The sequence below is a fragment of the Poeciliopsis prolifica genome, unplaced genomic scaffold, assembly GCF_027474105.1.
Source record: "Poeciliopsis prolifica strain line A6 unplaced genomic scaffold, Auburn_PproV2 SCAFFOLD018, whole genome shotgun sequence".
Lineage (NCBI taxonomy): Eukaryota > Metazoa > Chordata > Actinopteri > Cyprinodontiformes > Poeciliidae > Poeciliopsis > Poeciliopsis prolifica.
The window spans coordinates 7054509-7074531 of record NW_026562393.1 but is presented as its reverse complement, the minus strand read 5'-3'; the positions used below and the strand labels follow the sequence as shown (position 1 = coordinate 7074531).

The 20023-nt window shown below is 37.6% G+C and overlaps 2 protein-coding genes and 1 long non-coding RNA gene across 4 annotated transcripts in view; 1 reads left to right on the top strand and 2 right to left on the bottom strand.

The window, feature by feature from the left end:
• LOC129368177 (uncharacterized) lies at positions 1–862 on the top strand. Its single transcript, XR_008606797.1, has 3 exons — positions 1–177; positions 508–595; positions 692–862. It is a non-coding gene; the product is annotated as an uncharacterized LOC129368177 (long non-coding RNA).
• A 4224-nt stretch (positions 863–5086) lies between these two features.
• epas1a (endothelial PAS domain protein 1a) lies at positions 5087–14944 on the bottom strand. Its single transcript, XM_055042689.1, has 9 exons — positions 14690–14944; positions 13774–13940; positions 13153–13382; positions 13000–13084; positions 11941–12038; positions 11697–11860; positions 7247–7353; positions 6977–7145; positions 5087–6283 (listed from the first exon to the last, which is right to left on the bottom strand). The coding sequence occupies exons 1-9, from the start codon at positions 14713–14715 to the stop codon at positions 6220–6222; spliced, it is 1110 nt and encodes a 369-aa protein (XP_054898664.1). The 5' UTR covers positions 14716–14944; the 3' UTR covers positions 5087–6219.
• Positions 14945–15043: 99 nt separating this feature from the next.
• prkcea (protein kinase C, epsilon a) overlaps positions 15044–20023 on the bottom strand; it is a 43243-nt gene continuing 38263 nt past the window's right edge. For both annotated transcript variants that reach the window (XM_055042687.1, XM_055042688.1), the window contains 4 exons: positions 19675–19813; positions 19001–19189; positions 18736–18882; positions 15044–17630 (listed from right to left, as the gene is read on the bottom strand). In XM_055042687.1, coding sequence (XP_054898662.1) covers positions 17475–17630; positions 18736–18882; positions 19001–19189; positions 19675–19813 — 631 coding nt within the window. In that variant the 3' untranslated portion in view covers positions 15044–17474. The remainder of the gene's footprint in view (positions 17631–18735; positions 18883–19000; positions 19190–19674; positions 19814–20023) is intronic.

The window sequence follows — 20023 nt, the reverse complement described above, 5'->3', positions numbered from 1 at the left end:
AGGACGATGGTTCTTTTTCGTCTCCTTAAAAGGCCCGGAAGTTCGGGCATTTTCTTCATCACCATCTTTGCCGTGGTCGTCTTTTCCTTTCCTTTCCTTTCCTTTCCTTTTTTTTCTGCACTCCTCTGTCACACTTCTTCTTCTTGAATATTATTGGCGGTTGGCAAGAAACGTTAGGTGAGAATTACCGTCACCAACTCCACTGTCATAGTTCTGTTGTCGCCATAATGTGGAAATATTGGCTGAAGCCACGCCCCATGCGTAAGATGCGTCATATTTGGACCAATGACAATGAAGCATTCATGATGGACATTTTCCAAAACAAAATATTTTTCTAAGACACTCTCAAAATCCTTTTACCAGGGACATAATTATTAATAATAAATCAACTACATTTTTAATTTGAAGTTAAATATTTAGCTTATTAACAAAATATTTTCTTTTAAATGTAATATTTAGCTTGCCAACTAAATCCATCCATCCATTTTCTTACACCCTTGTCCACAGTGAGGTCGGGAGTTGCTGGTGCCTATCTCCAGCTGATGTTCCGAGCGAGAGGCAGGGTCACCCTGGACAGGTCGCCAGTCTGTTGCAGGTCAACACAGAGACAGACAAGACAAACAACCATGCACACACTCACACACACACCCAGACCAATTAACCTAACAGTGATGTTTTTGGACTTTGGAAGGAAGCCTGAGTACCTGGAGAGAACCCACGTATGGACAGGGAGAACATGCAAACTCCATGCAGAAAGAAGGAACATGCAAACTCCATGCAGAAAGAGCCTGGGGCCTGGAATTGAACCCAGGACCTTCTTGCTGCAAGGCAACATTGCTACCAACTGCACTACAGTGCAGCTGCCAACTAAATATTTATCTAAAATTTTAATATCTTGATAACTAAACATAGTTAGCGAGATAAATGAAATATAATTGCTAATGGATACTTAGTTTGAAATGTTGATATCCATAAATTAATAAATAACAAGACTTTAAAAATACACCTCAATTTTTGCTTTTATGATAGGCTAAATAACCAAAATTACTGCTTTTTGTCTGTAACTTTACAAAAGGGACTCCATATTGAAATGGCCTCCATATTACATGATTGTTGATTAGAGGGACATCAATAGTTGGAATAAGACTCTCTTAGGAGACATAAAGTCTTAGATTTCTAGCACTCATAAATCACATTTTATGTTATTGAGTATTTAATAATAATCATATTTTATATTATTGAGTATTACTCATGTTTCAATGAATGATGAATATGTGGATTTGGATGAAAGCAGAAAGCTTTTGCCCTCAGTCATTAGCTTACCATTAAATGGCCTAGTCATTCATTAGCTTACTTAGAGCAACAACAGGGTAACAGTTTTGTACTTTGTGGTTTGATCAAAGGGTCTCTGTGAGGCCTGCTGTCATCAGCACTTCCCTGATCTGTTGGGTGTGTGACACAGCTAGATGGGATCTGCGGAGGTCCAGATCTCACTCATCAGTCATTAACTTTCTCCTTAGCACAAACGATTATTGAAGGAGCGAAACTGATGTCTGATTGTTGTCGTGGCAAGAGACCTTTTGTCCTTTCTGACTACACGGAGGACACACTTCAATTATAATAACCGTGGCAGTCCTAAAGTTCATGAAATGTTGAACTTGAAACCATAAATGTTCATTGGAAAAGGTCACTGGCATATAGGCATTTTTCCTAACACGCATTAGTGTTGATTTCTGTCCAAAACCTGCTTGAGGGACAACTAGTCCATGAGCTGATGGAGATGGATCTGGGCAGAAAAGTTTTCCTGCAGCAGTCTGCATTACAGCATACATGAAGAAGCCTCTGACTAAAGACAATCTGGTGATTATCTGAGTCTCTGGTGGTTTGTTTTTATGTTAAATAATTTATACATTTCTCACACAAGAAACTGGGTTTACTTGCAGCAACAAAAGCAATAAATTGTATGAATAAAAGAGAAGCGATTGATGATGCCATTTTTACCAGGTTAAAGCAAAGTTGATCTTTCCAGTAGTTAAGTAGATCAGTCAGTAAGTTTTTTAATTGACTCTGGAGATATGATTGGAGATGCTGCTAGGTCAGTGTTATCTGTTTCGGCCTGCCTGTAATCAGGCTTCACAAAGGCACCGACGGAGCAGCAGTGTAACAGTCCATGCATGCTGCTGAACACGGGGTTATTAATTCAGACTGAAGCACAACCCCCGTGGATAAGTCGTCAACTGGCCAACATGGTGCTGAGTGCTGAGCCCGTCTGCATGAGGCCCTGACCCCAGACCTGCATCTGTGGACTCTGCCCACGCGATAAGATTAGATTCATTTCCTGGGATGCAAGAGCAAATATCAGCCCATGTGGCTGAACAGCAGAACAAGTGCACAATTACACAACACTGTATGAAACGCAAGAGGCTTCACGGCTCAGCTGGGACTTTTACATGCAGACTTCAGATCCGTTTGAAGTTCATATTTCATGTCCAGCCATTCATGTACAAATGAGTCTTTCATTAAATTAATGCAATAATGCTGGAGCTTATCTCCTGTCCAAGGGATCATAAACGTTATCGGCTCCAAAAGCTGATATCCTGACTTTAGACGGAGATGAAACAACCACACAATTTACCTTTCTTATGAAAACCAAGAGAGAAAGTACACAGATTTCAGACATTCATGTGTTTGTTCTCTCTGTTCTCTCAAGCAGATAACTAAACAGCAGTAAAGATAAGGTGAGGCAAGACAAACAGCATGTAAAGGGAATGAGGGGTGAGCGCATCCTGCAGAGACGCAAAAAGATGCAAACGATGTAGAAAAACGTGTCTCGTTTAAATGAACGCAACAAGATCTGGAATTTATAACAACCTGTATGATTTTATTCAAGTTTGAATTTACAAACTTTCACAAAGTAAAGGCTTATTCATGCAGCTTCATATATATGCATACACTGACTCTCAGAAGTGTACAGTTTTTAAATCCTTAAGCTTTGCAGAAGCTACATCTGGTTAGAGGTTCTGTTTAGCTGTGACATCAGGAGGACCGTACAGCCTTAAAAAGTCTTTAACCCCAAATCTGAATAAATATTTACTGTTTTCTCCACTATTTGTTCAATAAGAATATCAATAAATATTAATAAATTAATAAATAGGATCAAATGCTGCTACTGCATGCAGCTTAGTGATACAAATCATATTTTTTATGCAGCATTTTACAAATGGGAATGTTTCTCAAGAGCAATATTTGTGTTTGTGGTTATTCACCTAAACAATGATTGATATGTAGTTGATATAACCAGTTTTATTGATATCACAATAGTCTCACAAAATATAGTGATAAAATTATTAAGTCCATATTGCCCACCCAGAGATTAGAATGACTTTCCTTTGCTAAGTGAGATGACATGTGTTTGTCTACTGGCTCTATCTAAATAGTCTGCATTTATATAGTGATTTATCAAGTCAGAGAACTCCAAAGCAACTTACACGACCTTCACACAGTCATGATTGTTAGCTACATTGTAGCCACAGCTGCCCTGAGGCAGAGTGACAGAAGTGACAGACAAGCTAAAATTATTTATGTTAATCAAAACTCAACTTAACTAGCAGAAAGTTTGAACTGATAAAGACTCTGAATGCTGATAATAAATTAAAGTGGTTAAAGGATTTCTGCAAATATGCAACCATATTTAAAAAGCTGCTTCTGAAATGTAAAGCAAACAAAAACAAACTCCTAGAAAAATCAGTCAGAACGAGAGCCTCCTCCTTGTGTGCTCTGGTTTTAATCTTATCGCTCGTTTCTTCTCTCTGTTTTTCTCTCAGTGACTCACTTTGATTTATCAGGGTTCACGTTAAAGGCTGAGCACCGTCCTCTGATTGGCCCACAGCCGGACAACTCCCTCCCAGCCGGAGGGGCGTGACGGTGAGGGTCAGCATAAAAACAGGTGATGGGTTGTGTGAATGATAAAATAAAGGCCTGCTCAGCAGAATTATATGCATGTTTAAAGTGGAACAGAAAGCGTCTTGCTGCTTGCTTAATAATGGTTTTTGTCTCACATTCAGCTCATGTTGGCATTTTATTCTTTCAGTTGTCAGAGTGACCGCTGCTTCCTCCTCATCTGTTGCGCAGCCCGTCTTTGTCCTCACCAGGCCTTTTCATGCACAAAACCGGCAAGAATCAGTCCAATTTTAGTTATTTCAGTGAAAACCCAACAAGAGTTTTGAGATCATTTAAACAATAAAATCTGGATCAGATTAAGGTCCTAGAAGATTTTCCTAAAAAATAAAATAAAAGTCATACTTGAGTCCAAGTAAATGAGTCCAAAGCCTCTGAAGTTTGCTTGTCCAAACGGTTAGTCTCAAAATCATTTAGTCAAAAAGTAAACACAGGGAAATAATTAAAACACTGAAATGACTGATTTTTTTAAAGATAAATTATGACTCCAGTAATTTAATTCACATGGATTTATGACAAAGAATCCAATCAAATCAGCAAAGTCACAGAAAAATCTTTATGTAAATAATACCTTTGCTGTCCAAGAGGAGCCAGATGAAGCTCACATTGTTTATTCTGCATCCGGGTTTTCTGAATTTGTGAATCTTGAAAAACGCAGCTTTCAGTTACTCCACCTGACCACTAGGTGGCGCTAGAACATTGCAGTTCACGGAGCGTGACTCAATCTGGAGATGTAAACTGTGCAGATGCTGCCAAACTGAACCAGAACATACATACAGGTTGAGTCTACGTATAAAGCAGCGTTTCAATACAAATATTATGAACAATTGATCAGCTATAGCAATTCCACATTATAATTTGTTGATCACTCTCGGAGAATTCACAAAGATATTTAATTTAATGCGTTATTATTTTGTTCCCTGAGCCGGCTTCAAATTGAGATCTCTGGCGCCCTCTAGAGGGGAATCTCTAACCTCCATAATTATTACGGAGAAAAAAACAAAACATGAACATGAATTGTGTGGTAATTGAAACTGCGCTTTTTATTTTCTTTTAGTCAAAAATATTCACAGTACAAGAAAAAAAAAAAACAATAATTTATTTTAAAGGCTTTTAAAAGTGTTTATTTTAAATCCTAAAAATAGAGACAAAGTGGTGGTTCACTACAAATTACAAAAAAATGTCTAAACACGATTTTTTTCGAAATTTTATTGGATGTCTTTTCTTCAAAAAGTCATGTGACATTTTAGTTTTTCTGTTCTGCCTGAGAGCAAAACAGCTCTTTACGTTACAAAGGTTGCAGAGATGAATGGTTTGCACTAAAAGGTGAAACTTTAACCCTAAGAACAGCTTCAGATTCCAAATGATAAATAATTAAACCTTTAAGACCAAAATAAATTGGGAATTTTAAGGATTCCTCATTTATTCCTGCTTTTCAACATAGTCAAACTCTGTATTCAGATTCATAAAAGACTTTATTTGTTTTTTTTTTTGTTTTGGTTACGTTAAAATATTGTTGCATCTGCAGGTCTGTTTACCGAAGAGCTGCTACGCGCTTGTGATGAAGTCACATGAACAAATTTAAATCAGTTGAGATGACAGTTTTATTTTACTGACAACCTTCATGCATTTCATTCTGAAGCTATTTTCTACTCTCTCGTTTTTCGCTCTGCAGTCGGTGATACTGAAACTCGGCGTGCATTCAGAGGTCGAGAGGTAAAAAGTTTAAACAGTTCCCACGAGAACTTTCCTGTCGACTGCCTCTATTCAGGAAGCTGCGGCTTCGACTCGCATGTACTCACATCTCCTCATCAGCAGAGTGCGCATCTGTGTGTGCGCGTCCTGCACGCACCCCACGTGTCAGGTGGCCCAGCAGCCGACCCCATAGGAAGCACGGTCAGACCCAGGGAGGTCAAGGAAAGGTCAAACAGGCTGTTTTTGTCAACACGTTTCGTGTGACTCCGCCCCGTCAACTGCCTGTCAACCACAGTCTGCAGCAGCGATTATGAAACTACGGTACCAAACGGAGAAGTTGGAGGGTTATCTGCCTGAACCGCCACTGAACTCAACGTTACAGCAAATTTCTGGAGGCACGTCCAGCTTTGCATCAAAGTATCGTAAGAAGCAGAACAAAGCACAAGTCGTTTTGGAAAGATAAAAGTTCAAATTTATTAAACATAAAATTAGGGAAAATAATACATTAAAAAAAAGAAAGCTAGTAGAGTTTTGGTCGCAGCAGATTTTTTTCTTCCAACTTTGATTTCATCTCAAGTATCTTTGGAAAGTTTGATCCAAAGAGAGCTGCAGAGACGGCTCCTCCACGCCGCTGTGACACAGAGCAGATGTCATTAAAGGCACTATTCAACAGAAATGCTTCTCAGCACCTTTACAATTTCATTAAAAAACATTGTAAGCTAATTTAGTTGATAAATAAAACTTTAGTTTTCTCAAAAAAGACTATAAAATATATCTTTATATAAATATATTATATATATAATATATTATATATCTACAAAACATAACTTTTGTGGATCAAAAGTTATGTTTTGATCCACAAAATCAAGTGGAAGCAGAATGCTTACAGATTATAAAAACAAGAAAATGGAAAGTTGAGTGGAAGGACAAAATACACTCGACCTCTGAAAAGATTTAATTTCTTACATATAAAAATGTTTTTTTTTCACAAATGTAGCACAAACATTTGATAACAATTTCAGTTAATTAGAAATATGTAGGTGACCAACTTCATGCAAATGGAAAATACAGAGTGAATTTACAACTTTCCCTTTTGCCTGTACATATTTTTCCACCACATCTTTTCCTTCCACTCAACTTTCCACTACAATGTTGTGTCATTCTTAATATTTGAAAGTGAAAAAAACATTTTTATTAGTCTTGGAAATTCTTAGATTTAAAAGTAGTGTTGTCAGCATCTGTAAGCCACAGAAATGAACAGAAAAAGAAGAATTCATCAATACACTATCAAGTTTTATCAGCTTTATGTTTCACACACACACACCTGAGGATGTAGGTGACACTGAGGATGCAGAGCGTCTGGTTGGGGATGGGTCTGGATCTGGACGATTGGACACCTGGGATGACGGCGCTGTGACTCTCCACCCAGACGTAACCTCCACTCCTCACTAGCATCCTGTACTGACCGCTGACCGACTGATTCTTCAGACACACTGAAGGATCAAGTGAGACCGTCACACAGGTGTAGCTCTGAGTGTGTGTGTGTGTGTGTGTGTGTGTGTGTGTGTGTGTGTGTGTGTGTGTCAGTTCTTACGGTTCAGGTGATTTTTGTTCAGGCAGGTTGTGTCCAGAGTGTGACAGACATCGTAGATGGATCGGCCCAGCAGTTCCTCCGGCCGGTAGCCGAGAAGAGACGTCACTCTGCACGAACACAAAAGATTCATTTATTCAACAAAACAGAAACTTTCAGACGAACGCTGCATTTTTTAAACATTTTTAATGAAAGATTTAGAATAAGGCATCAAAATTAGCAATAAAAGGAAACATAGTTGCTTTTTCTACATTTTTATGTTCAGATTAGACATATTAATGTGAAATGTTCTTAAAATCTCTCAGATTATTTCTATAACATAAGACTGTTTATATAAAAATAATATTTATTAATGTTCAACATTAATCTTCAATGTTGAATAATCATTTAAATGAAATGATTAAGTTAATTTAATTTAATAAACTTGAGAAAGTTTAGAAAAAACAGTTTTTCTAACTAAATAAATTATTTTTGTCGTATTTTTGTTTGAACACATTGAACTTTTAAAGGCTTTTTAAAAGTTTGCCAATTTAACCTTAAACACCTTCAGCAGCTTCATTCATTTTATCCAGAAAAACCCTGACAAATTGACAGACGTGTGTTACATGTAACAATTTTACTTCCTGTTTAAACAATTTCATCACATCCAGAACTGACGAAGGAAATATTAGTTCTGCCTAATTGCACAAGCATAATGACGCGCAAATCTAACATAAGACAACTGAGAGGTTTTAGTTTGGAAAGATTATAACAGATTTTTATCAAAAACAGAAGGAAATATTTCTTCTGACTACTTCCAAGCTGCTACACTTTCTTTAGCTGTTTTGTGTATTTATTGATTTATTTGCATTTATCAATAATCAGTTTTCATATTTAAGAATTTCACAGATTCACATATTAAAACTCAAACTTTGCTTTATTATAAGAGGATTTTGTATGATGAAAAATGCATCAGAAAGAAAAACATGATTTTCTAAATTTATATTATTATATATAAGATGTGGATTTCTTTCTCCCACATGAGCTGTAGCTCTCTGCAGCTCCCTCAGAGCCACTAGAGACCTGACAGCTGGTGGACAGACATTTTTTGGTAGGTTTGGAGTTGTGGTATTATTTATTTTAGAGTAACTCTGCTTTAAAACTTCTAATTTGACCAATTTGTTATGTTTTTGAGTGCATATGACACCTTCACAGACCAGATGAGGACTAAAATCCACATTATATTTACTTTATTTACCAACTAAATGATGTCTGATAGCTACTGGTTGGACTGGATTTTATTCAGGTTTATAAAATTAAATGTCTTACTATAAATGCACAGCACAACCTGTTAAAAAATTGAACTATTTTCCTTCTATTTTACAATGAACCCCTACTTTTGTAAATAAATAAATAAAATATTAAAGAACATTTTGCAGAGAACTACTCATCGAAACATGTTGCTTGTTTATACTGTTACTACGTTTTGCACATGCTCACTTTGCAGCTGTCGTATTTTTATCACTTTTCTCCTCATTGTCTCGTTTTCTGCTTGTTGCTAGAAAACTTTTATCATGTGAAACAAAGACTGGGTTGTGGTTTCAAGAAAGAAACAATTAATTTAGAGAACATTAAAAGTTTCCTACATTCTACTGAGTTGAGCTGAGAGTGACTGGAGTTTTCTGTGCGGTTGCAGCGTGACCAGCGTGTGTCACATTGTGGACCGCTTCCCTCTTCCACCTGCTGTTTCACGCTGGAGGGAAATTCCTCTTAATTCTTGGACAAAATTGGGAGGTTTGTAAAACAAAAATCATCTATTTTGGTGATCCATTGCAGATTTCTCTTGACAACACATCTGTTGATCTGGACTCTATTTTTATTTTGCATATTTTCATGAGTTGAAGAATAAAGTGACAGTGTTAGATGTAGTATTGTCGCAGAGATAAATTATTTCAAATGAAAACCAAACATTTGGTAACCTAAAAAATGGATAGCAACTGTTACAATCCAAATTGTTTAAATTTTTTTCCTCAGTGTAGCAAAATAAAACAAATTTAGGAAAAAAACATGTAATGTTTAAGATTTACCATAAGCTAAAAAACTTACAAAGCGGACAGATATTTTTCCAATGAGATGGGGAAAAAATGTAAGAAAACAAAAATGATAGACAAAAATTAATTTCAATAAATAATATTTGTACTTTTCGCTTTCATTGCATTTATTCCATGAAAAATGGGGAAAAACTGCTTAAATCAGCATTTGTTTTTACATTTAAAAATATTAATTACTGTTATTTTCAATTAAATATATACGTTCAATCAAAGAACCATTGTTGAAGACAAAAGAGCAACTTGCATAAGCCATTGAGTGCTAATGGGAAGTTGAGCGGAAGGAAAAACTCAACTGTGGTTGATCACCTCCATCAGATGCTGCCCTGATGCAGCGATTGATTTGGTAATTGGACTAGGCATAATCATACAAATGAACATAAATGAAAACTTTATACAAGTCTTTGTGGAGAAGCTACATTCTGTGTCATTTTCACTTTTTTGAACTGAATTAATGACAAAATGAGGCAATAATTATTTGCTGAATTAGAGAATAATTCAGCAGGAGGGCGTCACCCTGGAGCTGAAGCCAGGATGTTCATCAGTGCAGACTGAACATATGCATAGCTTAGCATGAGGTTAAGTGATGTTATTTTCAGGTGATCACAGCAATGGTAATTAACTTGAGTGAGAAAATGAATTTTACAAATTCTGTTAAAGAAATTTAATGGGAATGATTTATGTAATGTAAAGTGTTTTTTTTCTGACCTTATCTGGGTTTCCCTGTTAGTTAGTTAATTCTTCTGCACTTGTTTCTTTACTTTGTTTTGTTTCATGTATTTTTGAATTTGTTTACTAAAATTATTGTCAAATTTTGTCTTCTTGTTTTAGGCTTTTCAGCTTCATTTGCAGAAATATAGATGCAGTAATAAAGAAAAAAATGCTTTTGTGTATTTATTGAGTCTTAATGGAAGTAATTAGTAATGTCTAACTAATATAAATAAACCATGATGTTTTTGCTATCCTATAATCAAAACCTCATATAATTGGTGGTTAGTTGGACCCACATCCAAAATTAACAGCTAATTTTTAACAAACTGCAATGTTTCTCCATGGGAAAAAAGCTTCAGACTGAGAAAGAAATAATTATTTAAATAAATATTCAGACTATTATAACAAGATGTCTTGGTTCGTTAAAAGGAAGTGATAAAACGGTCATAAACAGTCTTTAAAGTAGTTGTTTTCAGAGCAGGTCACAGTCTGACAGGCTCTGCTGAGGTTCAGGCCTCCTATCTTATTCAAAGACAGTCACAGAAAAATAAAGATAACAAAATATAGCAATAAGGAACTGGACGAGTAAATGTGGAAGTAATTACGTTTACAAATTTGGACAAATAAAAGTAGAAATACAGAAATAGAGCGAGATAGTATGCAAGAGGTGAAACTAACCACCAAAATTTGACACACGAGGCAGTTTGGCCTCTTCCTGTTAAGATTCACCGTAATTTACCATCTTAACCACTGTGAAGACGGAAGTTGCCAGCGAGAGGTGGGTCAGACTCAGAACCACAAAATGCAAAATCAAAATACACTTTCAAACTCAATCAAAGCCAATCCTTGCTGGGCCTGTGATAATAAGATCTGCTTGATGATAAACTGTCCCAGAAGTTGCTGCCATAAACGACAATGTTGTTGTTTTGAGACCATTTTCAAGTAATCATAATACAAGAACATATTCTGAAAGATCAATAAACTTTACATTCTGATGGACATTTACTACTGGGACTGGAAGACATTTTCAATTTTCAAAATAAATAAACAAAACAGAAACAAATAAAATGAATCATGGAGTCTCTATAAACAAAATTGTCCTTCAAAATAAGGGCGGGTTGAGACCAAATCACCAGACTGAAGACGTTTATCATTTTATCATAGAAAAATGATAAATTATGCAAGCGAAAATGATTGAGTTTACTTTAATTTATCATGTGATTAATTCATTTATTGATCATTGTGACAGGCCTAATCCTCGTATATCTGATTTATTTTAATCTGAATGTCACAAATACAAAATAATTCAATATTTGGGAGAATCTAAGACTTGTGCCATAACTTGTCTTATAAAATTAGTCATGTTTTTGTGAAAACTAAAACTTACTCTTCATATATGTGCATCTCTTTTTATTTAATAATCAGCGTAAAGTGATTTGAATAATGTAAAAATAATGACACTTTTTATAGTATGCAAAGCACACTAAAAGGCACTCATACATACATTAGTAAAAAAAAGCTACATTTAATGTTACTTTTTTCATTTAAGTCCTACATTTTAGTAGTAATGTTCTTTAAAGTTACTCAAACCTGCAAGAGGCTTGTTGAAAACGGAGAATCTACAAACTGTGGCTAATGGCGGTGAGTTTATGCACCTCTGGTCGCAGTATGTGAACCTCATGTCCATGCTGTGCTGGCTGGTGAAGGTGTGTGTGCTGAGGAGCGTGTGTGAGAGCGGCAGAGGTCGGCAGGTCAGCAGCAGGCAGGACACCGAAGACGAGGCCGAGCACAGCTTCACTCTGCCCTGGCAGTGCAGCACCTGGAGTCACGGAGAGCAGAGTTAACAGCAGCGCCAGAACCCGACCTCCCGGGTCTGAAGTCTTAACCTGCACCACCGACCTTCCAGGTGGTCGACTTGAGGTTCCCGACTCTTCCTCGGTGTGTCAGAGCGCTTTTTATCCTCATGACGAAATCCCTCTTCTGGCTGCACCCAAGTTCTCCAAGAAACAGGAACATTAGAGCATTACTTTGTGACTTTAGCCTTACTTTTCATTAAGGCTACATTTCTGCGTTAAAAATGGTTTATTTTATTCGTCTGATGTAATATTCTGTTTGTTTTCATTAACAGTAAGTGGAAAATCCTCATTGATAAAGACTTTCAAACAACCATCTGTGTAAAATTAATTTATACATTGAAAAAACACAAAATCCTACCAAATATATATTTTTTTGTCTTGTTTCAAAAGCCAATATTTTAACTTACAAGTAACTTTTCAGCAAAACATAGAAGCTTGTTTTAGGTCAATAATTTCATAATATTGATAAAAAGTACGAGTTCAACTGGCAGATTATTTCACCTACAACATGGGAAAATATCTTGTTTTAATTGATATTTAGGAATTATTTTCTCAAAACAAGCTCCTATATCTTGCTGAAAAGTTACCTATAAGTTAGTTTTGTCGTAAGATATTATGACTTGAAACTAGACCAACAATACTTGGTAAGATTTAGAGCTTTTGCGGAGTGTGATGCGGGTTACTAGGTGATAAAGTTCCTGAAATAAACTGACTTCTCAATAATATTCTAGTTTATTGAATGTGTATTTGAAGGTAGGGCTCAATTTAAAAAGTGAAAATCAGGTAGCATCGTCACACACAAAGGGATGTATTTCGGGCATTTATTTCTGGTCATTTTAATTAACATAGCTTACAGATAATGAAAATCCAGAATTTAACATCTTGAAAAAGCTAGAATATGAAATAAAAAATGCATTATGGCCAAAACAATCATTGGAAGACTATCGAACAGTTGCTCTGCATAAGATCAGACTCTACAAGTGGGACCTGTGGCTGTTCACAGAGAGCAATGTCCAAGCATGCTGATGGAAAGTTGAGTGTAAGGAAAAACTGCAGTGGAAAGAAATTGTATTTTCATTGCTATGCTTTGAAACACACCGACCTGCAGTCAGACGCAGGTTATGTCTGATTTCCTCGTGGTCACACGGGTGAGTATACTCAAAGATGTTGTGCCCCATCAGCTCAGTCTGCCAGGAAACAAAGAGTTAAAAAAAAAGCAGAAAGTACCAGTAAAACCTCTCACCTGCAGACTCACCTGGCTCAGGCCCATGTACTTGCTGACGTTGTCCGATAAGAAGATCATGTCTCCCACGGTGGACAGCACCATGAGAAATCCCTCCAGGATCTTCAGGTACATGCTGGTTTCATCCAACGGGTTCAATCCCTCCGTCTCTTTACCCAACTCAAACCGACAGCCGCCCAGCGCCTCTCCTCCGTGGCGGTATCTCACGGCGTGTCCGAGCTCCGCGCCCGACCCGGCAGTTTCTGTTTTGAACCCAGGAACAGAGATGAGTTTTTAGAAAGTTGTGCTGCTGTGAATGATGCAAACGGCAGAGGAAAGGATGTGGTGTATTTTTGTAAATTTGACATGTATGTGAGTCTGTTCCAGGTGTGAAGTAATACTTCCTCCGTCTGACACCTAACGCATTTCCTTTGCCAGTTTTTATTCTTCTAGCAAAGATTACAGGCAATAACAAATGATGAATCATGTATTTTTCATTTGCCTTTGTTCACTTGAACTGGAAGGGAATTTAGTCACATTTTCTTTTCATGAACTCATAAGTCAATAAATATTTCTTAAAATTCATCTTTATTTTCGCACAGTTTGACTATTTGAGCACAATAAATGGCCGATTTGTTTTCGAGGTGTTTTCACCTTTGAGCAGCGCCTGCATGCGTATGTAGCTGAGGGTGAGGCGGATGACGGAGGGTTTGTCCAGATGAGCTCTGACGGAGGGCTGGAGCGGCAAGAGGCGGGACAGATCACCAAACACGTCCGACTCCACGCGCCGCCGCCGCCGGGCCGCCTCACGGCTGATCGCTCTGCATGTGGCAGAGACCAGGGGAAAAACTGAATCTAAGTACTTACATCAAAAAGAAATCACATTTCATACCATCAACAAGAAATAATATTAGTAATAACAATAGTAGGGGCGATCAGGTAATTTAGTTGCCAAAAAAACCTAACAATTATTGTCATTGGATAAAAGACAGTGAATTCGGCAACAAAATATTGTTGCTTGGTTAGCAGAGTATGAAGAAAAAATACAGAAAAATCATAAGTCTGTGTATATATGTACAAACACACATACATGCACAGATATACCTACTGGTGCAGGTAAATAAATAGAAAAAATAATAATAAAAACAATGCCTGATTACAGAAATATAAACAAAAATAACAAAGGGAATAAAAATCATGGAAATAATAAATACATCTATGAAGTAAATGAAATAAAAAAAAAATAAGCAAAACATATTCAAATCGAAATCTCAGAATTTACCAAGTTAAAGTCATGTCATAGTGAATATTTTTAACTAGTCGAATTTGCCTCATTATGCAAGTTAAATAACTAAACATGCTAAAATACTGACAGCCTGATTAAAAATGCTCACTTTGTGACTTTGTGACCTCGACTATAAAACAACTGCAGCAAATTTCTCAACAAGTGAGGAAGCGAATGAGACTTCTCTTTTATCCAATTTCAGGCTGGGTTCGGATCTTTGCCAACTTATTCTTGTTCTAATATCCTCCAGATTTTTAAAAAGCAATCAGAAAACGAAAGGGTTACCGTCTCTTCTCCTTGTCGGCCGTCATTGCGTCCTGTGGAGTTCCCCGACTGGCGGCATGGCCATAATGCTAACAGAGGTTTCCCTGCAGCACAGATGAGTTGGCCTGGCTCCAGTGAGTGTCATCTCTTCCCTCCTGCATGCAAATAGTCAAGCAGGTCTCCAAAGACCAAGAGCTGTGATTGGTCAGCTGGCCAGGAAAAGCATCACCTGATCCCCTCCTCGCACTCCTCCCTTTTCAGGCAGCAAACTTTCTCAGCATCCCTCAGATTTGACTCCAAAGCTCAACAGCATGAAATAACAGTAATAAAAAAGGAGAGAAAGCGGGGGAAAAAAGCAGACAGAGTCGTCTGGAATGGATGTCGACAGCTCAGTGTTTTATTGGAATCAGACCAGACGGGGGACTAGCCCGGCTGTTGCACTACATTTTTGGCACAGAGTAAAAGATAAGAGTGACCAGGAACAGCCGTACCCCTGGGTGCACAAAGCGTCACTACACACCGACTCTACTGCACAGACAAGCAAACCGGCCCGTCTTCAGATCGCTGTACAAGAAAGGCGACAAACCGTCCCTCTTTGTGTGTGCATGTGTGGTTCAGAGAAAGAGACAGAGAGGGAGGAGGAGGAGAGGAGCGAGCAAAGGGGAGAGTCAGTGAGTGCTGCGTGTTTGAAGTGAGAGGTAATTCAGCTGCTGGTTCACCAAGTTTCCTAACAACCGGCTGTAACAGACCTATAATGGTATAGTTATAGTTTTACACATAAAGGTTTTTAATCCCCCAGATACACTTTACAATAATAATAATTAATATAATAATTAAAAAAGACAGCAATAAGAAAGAAAAGCCATTTTGAAAAACAAAACTAATAATAATAATAAAGCAAAAGTGAGAGCAGTTTTTGGCTTTGGGACAAAGAGAAGCAGGGAAAAGAGGAATTGCTGAAAGGGAAGATGGGCGAAACATCGGTGGTAGCCATAGATACAGAAATGCAGAAAACAAAAAGTCACGCACGACGTGAAGGAGATTAAAGTTCACACATTCATGCGCACAAAAATGTACATTCACAATACTTGGAGAAAACGAGGAAGAAAGAACGAAAGAAAGAGAGAAAGAAAGAAAGAAAGAAGGAATGAAAGAATGGAAGACAGAAAGGAAGAATGGAAGACAGAAAGGAAGAAAGAGCGAAAGAAAGAATGGAAGAGACAAAGAAAGAAGGCAACACATTCACACCGGCCGGCAGGTCTCTGAAACTTAACAGACGGATGAAACAGTTGGACACCGGAGTTTTTTACTGCTACACAGGCCGCCTGTAACACTCTGCTCCACATAATTAGTTCAATAGCCTGTAACATTCACTGTACATACAGCGCCTTGTAAAAAGCATCCATGCCCCTGTTAGGTTTCCATACTTTTTTGTCATTTCACAACAATTTTAAACGTATTTCAATGGGATTTAATGCGACAGCAAAAAGCTGCATCACCGCAAAGTAGAAGCAAATTATGAATCACTTTCACAATATTTGACAGATAAAAAACAGAAAAGTCATCCCCCTTTCCTGTAATACGTCTAAACAAAGTAGAGTATTCCAAGAAGTTTCCAAAAAGTAGAAACCACATTTCAGCAAGAAGGAAGCTATTGTTTGCAGTTTTTACTATCACTACAAACCACGTAGACAGCAATCTCTGTGCCCAAAATGTTCATTATCTGATATTTTTCTCCTGCACATCATCCTGAAAACAACATCTCCATCATGAAACACAGTGATGACAGCATAATGCTGTGGCACTGCACTGGATGGAGATAAAAATACTTGATGAAAACCAGTTTAAGGCTCTACAATACTTTATATTCTAGCAGCAAGACGACTCTAAAGATACAGTCAAAGCGGCACTGGTTTAGACTGAAGCCTATTCATGTCTTGGAACGGCCTAGTTGAAGTCTAGATGTGAAATTAAATGACAAACTAAAGCAAGACTTGAAGGAATTAGCTTGAGCAATTCTGCGAAGAAAAACGAGGGAAATTGTCAGCCTCTAAATGTGCAAATGTGCTATTTGTCATTCTCCTTCCAATTTACATTGATTTACAATATTTATGGTTGTCACCTGAAAATTAATGTGAATAAGTTAGGAAAAAAAAAGGGTACGAATGATTCTGCAAGGCGCCGTACGTAGGACAGGAGGACAGAGAGTGTGATAGTCAAAGCAATTTCACCCAAAATCCAACAGAACAAAACATTTTTAAAGAAAAAAAAAACAAACAATAAAATATATAGATAGTTATGGTATTGCACAAAAGGGTGTTTGGCCCTAACTGGTCCACGATAAGGACAGTAATAACACAGGAAGGGTGCTTGTCCATGCGCAACGACGCCCCCTTTAATAGCAGACGATACAGACACGATACAGCCACTCGACACAGGCTATGTACAAGCCTTCGCACCGCCGCTCCGTGTGTGTGTGTGTGTGTGTGTAAGTATGTGAGAGACAGAGAGAGCTGGTGCTGGTGAGAGAAGCAGTGTGAGTGTGTCTAAACAGAGTACATTTGTGTGAGAGCGGTGTGCGTGTTCATATTTATTGTCATAGTCATATTCATCATAAAACGTTCAGGCAACAAGAACGACACAATGCAAGTAAATAATGCTTCAGAAAAGTAACAACAACCAAGAGCTTTAAAAGGAAAAGATTGACCGTGCGAATGAGTGAGAGAGTGCGTATTCTGGTTCTGCTGAGTGTGAGCACGCCAGGCGTTACTGTTGTCTGACCGGTATGTGTGTGTGTGTGTGTGTGTTAGGTCTGATTCTGTGTTAGGTCGGGGGCGCAGTAGGAGAAGTTCTTGAACTCGTCCTGGTTGATCTGTTGGATGATGGCCTCGTTGGTCGGCGTCAGAACCGGGTCCTCCTTGGTGAAGTCCTGGTCGAAGTTATTCACATCTCGCTTGGTTTTCTGCAAGTGAAAAGAAGCAAATTATGAAGCTTTATAAAAACTTGATGCTTATCACATTACAACACAGTGACACCTTCTGGCCAAAAAGACTAACTACACCTCACAGAAGACGAGTAAAAGCCTGTCCCACTCTGATTTGCTCTAAACAACAGCAGCAGGAACACTCACCCTCCTGCATCAATGTTAGCAAAGACGTGTGAGAACCGTAAAAATAATTCGTTGCTGTGGAGACTTGCATTCTTGGTGTTGCAGGGACTTAATGATGCATTCTGACAAGATTCCCTGAGGCACCTTTGCAATACAAAACATTTGAGTCGCATGAAGTCATGGCTTCTGACTCACCTCTCTGAGTCACATAAATCTTGCGAGTTTTAGATCCTGAACTTAAAAGTGTGAGTTTGTGAAACATAAACTTACATTATTAGTAAGTTGTGCTAACTTTTCATTAGTTTTATGCTACCTCAGAGTTGCGTAAAGGAGATTTTTAAGGTTAGAAATTAAAAAAAAAAAGTAAGAAGAAATAAACGGGAGTGGGGACTTTAACTTTATTTTAACTTAATAATGTCAGTTAAATAATACAGGAATGTGCAATGGTTCAACTAGATGAGGGCAATACTTTTATATACCTTGAAATAATTATTTGGTTTAAATTGTAATTGTATTACGTTATAAAAGCTCACAATTCAAGATTAATGAGTAATCAATACTTATGAATTATGCTCACACAACTTTCTTTAAATCCACAAAATGAAAATTTTACTGAGATATTTTGGTGAGTTCAATTTGCTGTTTTCCTATATATATATATATATGTATATATCTGTCTATATATGTATATATATATATATATATATATATATATATATATATATATATATATATATATATATATATATACATATATATATATATATATATATATATATATATATATATCGACAGATATATATATATATATATATAGACAGATATATGTGCAGATACAGCTGTGAAACACTACTATCCTGTTTTAAATTTGCTCAAAAAGTTTGAAGTTACACCACATTAAACCAGCTGTGCATTCACAGATAAAATCGATTAGTTTCTAAGTGTGTGAGTTTCTTACAATCCGGGGTTTGAACGGCGGTTTCACTTTTCTCTGCTCCAGTAGAACCCAGTCGATTTCCCTGAAGAAGGAGTGGGCCTTGATGGCCTCCTCACAGCCCTGGGTCAGCACACAGCCCAGACGCTTGGCCGGGTTCTTTGTCATGAACTGAAAACAAAAACGAATGATGAGCTGAAAATAAGATGGACATGTTGGAGGCAGATGAAATTGATTGGATGGATGGATGGTTTATTGGATGGATGGTTGGATGTCTGCTGAAACACACCGATCTGAGGATGGACACGGCCTCCTTGCTGAGCCATACGGGATAGAGGACGTCGTCATGGAGAATCGATTCAAACAGGTCGTCTTCGTTGTCGGCCTCGAACGGCGGCTGGCCGGCCATCATCTCGTACATCAGAACCCCCAGAGCCCACCAGTCCACAGAGGCTCCGTACTCGAGTTCCTGGAGGATCTGAAAACAGCAGAACCACACAGATCAGCATGACAGACACACACCCGAAACATAAACCTGTTAGGTTTATTACCTACATTTTATTTAATCAGCTGTTTATTATTTTCTTCCATGACAGCTTATTTTGATCAGATCTGAAAAGTTGAATGTTAATACTGCTGATGATTTTTTTTCTTAAATCAAAAGAGTTTTGTAAAAATAAAACTAAACAAAAATAACTTAGTTCATCCAACTACTTATTTGAATATTTCAACATCAGTTTGCAAATCATCCAGTCTGACTGCACTGATGCACAACAGGGTTCCTATCTCTTCTCAAAGGGAAAATTATAGTTTCTTCAGAATTAAATGTAAAAAATATTAATATATCACTATTATTGAATAACAACAATATAATACTATTTATATTAGTAATTTTCAAGACACAGTAGGAACCCATAGAGGAATAGTTTTCTTCCTTGGCTCGCTAAGCTAACTTTAGCTCACCTCAGGAGCAATGTAGTCAGGTGTGCCGCAGAAGGTGGTGGTGGTCACTCCGTTGAGGATGCCCTCCTTGCACATACCGAAGTCTGCTAGCTTGCAGTGTCCCTCTGCATCTAGGAGGATGTTATCCAACTTCAGGTCCCTGAGAGAGCAGGATGCAGACAGAGGGGGAGGGTCAGTGCCATCTGCTTCCTCCAAAGGTTGGAAGTCGTTGTGTAAACTAGTGTTTTTCAAAGTGACGGCCACCAGGTGGTGTACGAGGCGCCTCCGAAAGTTGGAGGGAAGATGTGAAAAAAAAAAAATCATAAAATCTAACCCGTTTTTCAATCATTATTGTAAAATAAGAGTTAGT

What these genes read in the sequence shown, in the direction of transcription:
- epas1a (XM_055042689.1), bottom strand. Translation starts at nt 14,715, where the DNA reads ATGACGGCCGACAAGGAGAAGAGACG. An exon ending in GCCGACAAGGAGAAGAGACG is followed by an intron (nt 13,941 to 14,689) that starts GTAACCCTTTCG and finishes TGCCACATGCAG; the next exon opens with AGCGATCAGCCGTGAGGCGG. An exon ending in AGTACATGGGCCTGAGCCAG is followed by an intron (nt 13,085 to 13,152) that starts GTGAGTCTGCAG and finishes GTTTCCTGGCAG; the next exon opens with ACTGAGCTGATGGGGCACAA.